This window comes from Spea bombifrons, chromosome 13, assembly GCF_027358695.1.
Source record: "Spea bombifrons isolate aSpeBom1 chromosome 13, aSpeBom1.2.pri, whole genome shotgun sequence".
NCBI classification, from domain to species: Eukaryota; Metazoa; Chordata; class Amphibia; order Anura; family Pelobatidae; genus Spea; species Spea bombifrons.
This window is the reverse complement of record NC_071099.1, coordinates 6,692,750-6,702,134: the sequence shown is the minus strand read 5'-3', so window position 1 is coordinate 6,702,134 and position 9,385 is coordinate 6,692,750. Positions and strand designations below refer to the sequence as shown.

Below are 9,385 nucleotides of genomic sequence, written 5' to 3'. Positions count from 1 at the left end.
GACAATGGGATGGTATCCCAAAGCAGCAAAGAAAGGCGAGCAACGTAAGGATTCATGGACGGTATTATTGTAGGTCAGCTCGGCCAAGGGTAACAGGGAAGACCAGTTGTCTTGTCGGTCATTGACGTATAAGCGCAGATATTGTTTCAAGGTTTGATTAGTGCGCTCTGTCTGGCCATTGGATTGTGGGTGATAAGCCGATGACAGATGTGTACGGATGCCTAACTTGCAGCAAAGAGTTCTCCAGTATCTGGATACAAACTGGGGACCTCTATCCGACACCACGTGGAGCGGCAGGCCAGGTAACCGAACCACTTCTTTGATAATCACGTCCGCCAAATGGGACGCCGTGGGTAGCTTGGGCAGGGCAATGAAGTGAGCCTGTTTGGAGAACCTATCAACCACAACGAGGATGGTGTTGAACCCACAAGAGACAGGAAGGTCGACGATGAAGTCCATATACCCAGATATAGATTGGAATAGTGGAACTTGTTCCACTAAGGGCAGCAAGTTTCTGAACCTGCTTAATGACCAATTTATGTCGCAATTAGTAGAGACCTCAATCAGAATGGATGCCTGTCTAGATCTGGTAATAACTAACAATGAGGAACTTATCTCAAACATTAAAGTAAGAGAACACTTGGGAAATAGTAACCATAACATGGTTTTATTTGAGATTAATTCCAAAAAGCAAATGGGTAACTGCTCTACTAAAACACTTAATTTCAGAAGGGCAAACTTTGACAGGCTATGGTCCACCATGGAATGTATAGATTGGGATGGATTGTTCTCTGGGTTAAACACAGAGGACAAATGGAATACCTTTAAGCATATATTGCAAAGTTACACATCCCAATATATACCTATGGGAAACAAATACAAAAGAAACAAATCAAAACCAATGTGGCTTACCTGGAAAGTAAAACAGGAAATAAGGAATAAACAATTGGCATTTAAGCATTATAAAAGCGAGGGGTCGGTCGTATCATTTATGGCATACAAAGATGCCAACAAAGCCTGCAAAAAGGAGATTAAAATGGCTAAACTAGAAAATGAGAAACGTATTGCCAAGGAAAGTAAAACCAATCCCAATAAATTTTGATCCATAATCCAATTAGTAGTAGTCAACATGGATTTGTGAAAGACCGGTCTTGTCAAACCAACCTATTAGCATTCTATGAAGAAGTTAGTAAAAATATAGACCTGGGGTTGGTTGTAGATGTGATTTATCTGGACTTTGCCAAGGTGTTTGATACGGTTCCGCATAAAAGGCTACTCTATAAATTAACAGAAATAGGCTTAGGGGCAAATGTCTGTATGTGGGTCAGAAATTGGCTAAAAGATAGAATGCAGAGGGTTGTTGTGAATGGATGTTTCTCAGCCTGTACGCAGGTATTAAGTGGAGTGCCTCAGGGGTCTGTCCTCAGTCCTCTTCTTTTTAATTTATTTATAAATGATCTCCCAAACTGCATTGGGAGCCATGTCCCAGTTTTTGCTGATGACACAAAATTAGGCCGGGTAATTCAGACTAATTATTATTATTATTATCTTTTATTTATATAGCGCCAACAGTTTACGCAGCGCTTAATCTTGATGTTTCTTCATTGCAGGAAGATTTAGACAGAGTTGGGGAGTGGGCATGCAAGTGGCAGATGAGAAATGCAAAGTTATGCATTATGGTAAAAATAATAAAAATGCAACCTATTCTTTAAATGGAATATCCTTGGGGGAAACTACCAATAAAAAGGATTTAGGAATAACGGTTGACAACAGTGCGCAATGCCAGCAAGCAGCTGCAAGGGCCAATAAGGTTTTGGCATGCATAAAAAGAGGTATTGATTCAAGGGAGGAGGATATCATCTTGCCTCTTTACAGGTCATTGGTAATACCTCACCTTGAATATGCGGTACAATTCTGGGCACCGGTCCTTAAAAAGGACATTATGGAATTAGAAAAAGTGCAAAGGAGGGCTACGAAATTAAAAAGGGGATTGGGAGATACTAGTTATGAAGAGAGACTAAAAAAGTAAAAATTATATACACTGGAAAAACGGCGTCTCAGAGGGGATATGATAACATTATACAAATATATGCAGGGCCAATATAAAGAGCTCTTTGGTGACCTGTTCATTAACAGAAATATACAAAGAACAAGAGGTCACCCTCTGAGACTGGAAGAGCGCAGATCTCATAGACGACAAAGGAAGGGATTCTTCACAGTGAGGACAATTAAGGTATGGAATTCACTTCCAAGGGAGGTAGTGTTATCCAATACATTAGATACCTTCAAAAGGGGCCTCGATATTTTCTTAGAAAGGCATGATATACAGTGATATAAATAGAATAACATTAATATTTTAGAGCTTCATGATCCAAAGAGAAATCCGATTGCCTCTTGGAGTCAAGAAGGAATTTTTTTTCCCCCGATGGCAGAATTCAAAGTAGCTTAATTAGGGTTTTTTTGCCTTCTTTTGGATCAAGAATAGGAAGGTTAGGTAGAAGGGTTGAACTTGATGGACTTAGGTCTTTTTTCAACCTTATGAACTATGTAACTATGTATAGCTATATGAGTCCATGGGGTGTATGGAACGGGAAGAGGTAACAGCAAACCAGAAGGCTGGGTGTGCACTGACTTGTGACGGGAACATTGTGGACAGGTGGCAATGCGCTGACATCACGTGTTAAGGAAGGCCACCAGAAGGTATTTCGGATATGGTACTCCATTTTGCAGGACCCTGGATGACTGGCCAGTGGTGGATTATGACCCCAGTGGAGAACAGCAGCTCGAAACTGCTGGGGGACGTAGAAGCGTCCTGATGGAGGACGTTGGGATGCTGTGATGTGAGCCTGTTGCATACGGATCCTGTGCATCATGGAAGACGATAAGGAAGAGATGACGCGTGCTTGCGGAATGATGGGTTCGTCTTGGGTGAAGTCCCGATGGCTGTCGTATTGATGGGAGAGAGAGCATCTGCTTTGACGTTTTTTGTTCCGGGTTGATATGTCATGACGTAATCGAAGCGGGTGAAGAACAAGGTCCATCTGGCTTGTCGAGGGTTCAGTCGTCGTGCAGCTTCTATGTATTGAAGGTTCTTGTGGTCGGTCAAACAGGCAGTTTGGTACCTTTGAGTAGGTGACGCCATTCCTGGAAGGCCGGTTTGACCGCGAGTAGTTCTCTGTTACCCAGGTCATAGTTGCGTTCGGCGGACGAGAAAGCCTTCGAAAAAAACGATACTTGGACGTTATTGGGTTGCATTGCGATACAACTGCCCCTGCTCCGTTCTCTGAAGCGTCCACTTCTAGTAGGTACTGCAATGTAGGATCTGGTCGTTGCAGAACGGGGGCTGAACAGAAGGCTTGTTTCAGTTTCTCGAATGCTTTAACGGCCTCCACGGACCAGTACTTGGGATTAGCTCCTTTTTTGTGAAGGCGATGATGGGTGCTGCGATGGAGGAATAATTGCATGTGAAACGCTGATAATAATTGGCCTATCCCCCATACGGTGAAAGCTGTACAACACTTCCTGGGATTTGCCAATCGGTGATAGCCTTCAACTTGCTGGGGTCCATTTCAAGGCCGTTAGCGGAGATGATGTACCCGAGGAATGGAAGGCTGTGTTTTTCAAAGTTGCATTTCTCTGCTTTGGCATAGAGACCGTTTTCACGCAGTCGTTTCAGAACAGAACGTAGATGCTTATGATGAGTCTCGTGAATACACAAGGATGTTGTTGAGATAGACGACCACGTGGGAGAGCGACATGTCTCGGAACACGTCATTGACAAAGGCTTGAAACACAGCAGGAGCATTACAGAGGTCGAAGGGCATCACCCTGTACTCATAATGACCGAATCTCGTGTTAAAGGCGGTTTCCCATTCGTCGTTTTCCTTTATACGTACTAGGTTGTATGCCCCTCTAAGGTCGAGCTTGGTGAATACTGTAGCCCCTTTCAATCTGTCATAGATCTCTGTGATTAATGGAAGAGGTCTATACATGGCGGAAGGGATCCTTTACTTTTTGGAGACAAAAAAAAATGAAGCCCTTCTCCAGGCTCTCTTTATGTATAATTCGAGGGCCTCATTTTCAGGCTAAGACAGGGGATACGTGCGTCCTCGTGGTGGTGTGGTACCCGGCAACAAATCTATAGCACAGTCATAGGGTCTGTGAGGGGGTAGGCGTTCTGCTTGTCACTTGGAAAACACATCCAGAAAGTCCCAATACTGTTTAGGCACTAGAAGCCTGGGGTCTGTAGGCTTGATCTCCAGAACGAGGTTCACCCGTGTGCAGGGTATAGAACAAAGGCGGTGACAAGAAGAACTCCATGCAAGTATCTCGCCTTTGTCCCAGTCAATGCGTGGGTTGTGCAGACGTAGCCAGGTGAAACCCAGTATTAACGGAGCATGTGGTGACTGTGTTAGTTCGAAAGCGATGGTTTCTCTGTGGGTTGCCCCTATGAACATAGTAAGAGGTTTGGTCTCCTGGGTAACCACTCCTCGACCTAAGAGGCTACCATCAACAGCAGTCACAACAGAAGGAGTCTTTTTGGGACGTAGCGGTAGCCTGTGTTGTACGGCCCATTGTTCGTACAGAAACACCCCAGCAGCTCTGGAGTCTATGAAAGCGTGGGTGACCACAGAGTGGTCTTGCCACCTAAGCGAGACTGGTATCAACATGCGTTGAGGAGGAGAAGTGTTCTTAGTGCTTAGGGGGTGTACGTAGGAGGTGATCCGCTTGGCCGCAGTAGAAACAGAGGCCTTGATTCCTCCTTCGTGTTTTTTCAGCTTCGGTTAGGTGACGAATGGTGCCAATCTCCATGGGTTCATCCGGTGGAGGGCTAGGAGCAGTAGGTGGAGAGCGAGGAATGCTATGGGTTGAGAAAAGCCCATACAGAGGATGATAAACTCCTCTAGGTCATGCGGGGCGTCGTGGTATAAAAGCGCATCCTTGGTCTTGTCATTGAGACCCTTCCGATAAGCAGCTCGGAGGGCACCCTGATCCCGCTGGAGTTCACAAGCCAGAGTAAGGAATTCCACTGTATATTGGGCTAGAGTCTTATGTCCCTGTTGTAGCTCCAACAAAGAGGTCTCCGCTGTTTCTTTGCGGCCTGGCATATCAAAGACCGACCGTAAGGCTTCCATGAAGGCTGGACAGTCGTCCAGCAGATCGGATCCCTGCTCGATCAGGGGGGAGGCCCACAGCAGTGCCTCACCCTTCAACAACGAGATGATGAAGGACACCCGTTTGGAGGAAGTGCAAAACGCCCATGGATGGTTACGGAAATGCAGCAAGCATTGGTTCAGGAACCCTCTGCATTCCTTAGGATCCCCAGCATATTTATCCGGGAGAGGCAAGCGAGCGGTAGCGCCTAGTTCCTCTGGGCTGGGATCCCTAGGTACGAAAGGCGGTCTAGCAGAGGGAGCGACAGCCAGAGACCATAGCAAGTCAGTCATGGTGTCCATCTTGCTGGCTAAGGACTGTAATTGCGTAAGGAGCTGATCCTGCAGGTCTTGGCGGGAGAGAACGTTGGGCATTTCCGCAGGGTCCATGGTATGGCCCGTTCAATGTGTTACGTCGGATCAGGCACCACAGGTGATGGACCCACAATGCAGGAACGGTATGAACCAGCTCAGCGTATAGGGAGCGATTCCAAAAAACAAGCCAGGATCGGGGGCAGGCAGCACAGGAGCGAAGTCAATAAACAGCCGAGGTCGGGACAGGCAGCGCAGGATCAAGGTCAGAAGAACGAAAGCCTGGTACACGTGGAAATCAATCAGAAAGCAATAGCAACACAAACACACTGAGAACAATAATATGGACTCGATGAACGGGCACAGAAACACAGGACAAGGACGTTTAACTAGAGCCAATGGCGGGAGAACAGGGAGCGGGCCAATCACAGGTAAGATAACGTAATCGCGACCGGCGCAATAATAGCGTCGTCGCGATGGCAACAACACTACATACTTTCTGCCTGTGTTACCTCCACGAGTGACGCAGAAGGCGCCACACAGGCAGAAGAGGTACTGTTGAAGCCACCGTGAACATGTAGCGGCCACTAAGTCCTCTCTGCCTGTGTTACCTCCACGAGCAACATGGAAGCGCCACACATGCAGAAGAGGTACTGTTCGAGCGCCGCGAGCGTGTAGCAGTCTGAACAGAACTGTCACTGGCCGGGAGGCGTGACCGCTCAGTACGCATGCCCCCTCGTGTTCGTGCTGAGCGCACGTCAGTACACGAGGAGGAAGCACGCGAGGGATGCCACAGGACCCCGGCGGGACAGGTAGGTGCAGTGGCGTCGGCAGGGGGGGCCAGAGGGGGCCATGGCCCCCCCTACATCATGCTGTGCCCCCCCGTGTGCCCCCCAGTTGAAACGCCATTTTTTTTTTGTAATAGACGCGGCCGGGGGGCCGGGGGGCAGGGGGGTGTACCTGGCGGGGGGGCGGTCCACCCCGGCTGCCGCTCATCTAAGGGGGTGCCACCCCGCCGGCACGCATCCAGAAACGATGCGCGCGGCAACTGTGGCTGTGCGTCGGGACTTGATGTCAAATCTCGGCGCTCAACACTGAAGCCACGCCCACCGTCTTCCGCGCTCAGTGCACCGGAAGGACGGGGCACAGAAGAGGAAGAATGAAGAGGAAAAGTGACAGAGGAAAGGTAGGACAAGATTCAGGGAGAGTGGATTAGTGAGTGTGTGAGAGTGATGGGTGTTGTGCTGAATGTTTGTGAATGAGGGTTTGAGATAGCATGGATGTGTAAGTGTGAGGGATAGCATGGCATAGGGAGGCTGTAATCACATTCCTTTCATGCCCAGATTCCAGCATGTAGTGGCTGCCTAGGCATGATAGGAGTGTGATTGCTGTCAATTATTTTTTTGCACCAACTTTGGTGTGTTAACACTTTTATTGCACAGAATAATTCAATAACAGTATTAATATATATATATATACATATATACATATATATATATATACATATACATACAACAATCGCACTCCTATCATGCTAAGTCAGCCAGCACATGCTAGAACCTGAGCATGATAGGATTGTGACTGTTGTGATATATATGTATATGTATATATATATTAATATCAATATTGTTATTGATTTTATATATTTTTATATATATTTATATATTTATATATATTTATATTTATATATATATATATATATAAATATATATATATATTAATATTGTTATTGATTTTTTTGTCTAATTTTGGTGTTACTTTTAATAAAGTATTTTAAAGTTGTTATATATAGGCAGCAGGAGCTAATATTAACATATATTGGCAGCAGGGGCTAATAATATTTATTGGCAGCAGGGCCTAGTATTTATATTCATATTGGCAGCAGGGGCTAATATTTATATATATTGGCTGCAGGGACTAATATTAATATATATTGGCTGCAGGGGCTAATATTTGAATATATTGGCTGCAGGGACTAATAATAATATATATCGGCAGTAGGGGCTAATATTAATATATATTGGCAGCAGGGTCAAATATTAATATATATCGGCAGTAGGATATAATTTTTATGTATATCAGCAGCAGGGTATAATATAAGTATATATCCGCAGCAGGGGCTAATATCAATATATATCCGCAGCAGGGGTTAATATTAATATATATCGGAAGCAGGGTGTTATATATATATATATATATATATATATATTGTCAGCACGGGCTAATATTAAAGAATGAATACATATTATGTAGTTAAAAATGCACGTCTAACGTGTGTGTGTGTGTATATATATATATATATATAGTGTATATGTACCGTTTTATAATTGGCCCCCCTACTTTGGTCCCTGTCCCCCCATGTGCCCCCCCTAAATATGAAAGCTGGAGACGCCACTGGGTAGGTGCAACATAAATGTGAACAAGCAAGTCCTAGGAGTCAGGTTTAAGTCAAGGCTGTTCAGTGGGCCTTATGTATTTTCTCAGTGCAGGGTCAGAACAGGACTGTGGGCTGACCTGCTATTGGTGAGTGGGCAATAGGAGTAAAAGTACATGTGGATGTGGCCTTGTGGTGAAGGGCGAGGGGACTAGAGTCTAGGGGAGGTGTCAGGAGCGGGGTCCATGCAAGATTTACAGTGATCATGTTTATAGCATCAGACTGCTGGAACTGGAAGCCAGGTAGTTTTTGGTGGGGTAGATCCAAGTCTGTCCCTAATATTAGATGCCTATCTCAGAGTAACTGAAGGTTTCTCTGACAAACCTTTACGGAGTAAGGGCAACCCAACAAACCCATGCATGATATCAATGTACTCAGGATAAACACATATCGGAGGTGTTTGTGACATATAACAGGAGCGGTAAATTTATACCTGAAGTACTATGTGAACCCCCCCCAAAATACTACTACAAAATTTGACCAACACTGGTTGTAGAATTAGTGTGGAATAAGTTAAAATACTAGCATTTGAAACACCTTGAGGTGTCTACTTTTTTCACATATATAGGATGTGATATAGATAAATTGTATTGGCCGGCTTCAACGATGTCCCAAATTGGACATTGAAGCAGAATGAGCACATGTCTAAAATCCAAGTAAAAAAACTGAATTGTGCTTGCCCCAAATGTTTACCTCTTAAACAACCCAACATACCCATGCACATTTGTAGTATCTCTGTACCCTGTGTCTTGGGGGGCAGAATAACCAGTTTGGGGAAAAAAGGTTTTGAAATATCAATATTCTACTCATACTTTTTGCCCTATAACTTGCAAAAGACATTGGATATTTCTAAACTCTGGGTTTTTATTAGATTTTTTAGATGAGTAAAAGATTTTTCAAATATATTAGAAAATGTCCTTTTTCAAAAAATGTCACTATATATTTTTTTATAGCAGACTAGATATGATCATGTAATGATATCTAAAGAAAGCCATTCTTATAAATATTTGAAATGTCTACATCTTATACCACAGTTGTCAAGCGTCTGACAAAGAAGAAGGTTTTTGAGGTACCGTTTGGAGAATTCAGTCATCAAGTCACTGTAACTACTTGTATAAATGGCAGCATTAAAAAAATTGAGGTAAGTCACTGGGAATTTCATAATTTAAACATAATGTATTTTATTCTGTAATTTATAATGTTTGTTACTGTTCTTGTTAAATTGTCTCCCAACTTTCCCAATGATTTGATTTGTTTCTCTGAAACACTCCTTAGAACACTGTTTATATCTAGACTTGGGTGCTGGGTAAAATAAACAACGTATACAAATATTCGCCCATTCCCTTGTTAGTTTCAGGTGAATATTCGTATACGTTCTTTTACAAAGTTTATTCGATATTCGGTTTGAACAACGAAAATGCAACATTCATGTCCGTTTTCCCGAATACGAATGCACAAGTCTAGTTATTACCATGTTAGTTCAATG

The 9,385-nt window shown here is 44.0% G+C and overlaps 1 protein-coding gene across 1 annotated transcript in view; it reads left to right on the top strand.

Annotated features, from left to right (window-relative positions):
- IFI35 (interferon induced protein 35) overlaps positions 1-9,385 on the top strand; it is a 100,203-nt gene that overhangs the window by 63,514 nt on the left and 27,304 nt on the right. Inside the window, exon 7 of the mRNA XM_053453633.1 lies at positions 8,934-9,040. Coding sequence (XP_053309608.1) covers positions 8,934-9,040 — 107 coding nt within the window. The remainder of the gene's footprint in view (positions 1-8,933; positions 9,041-9,385) is intronic.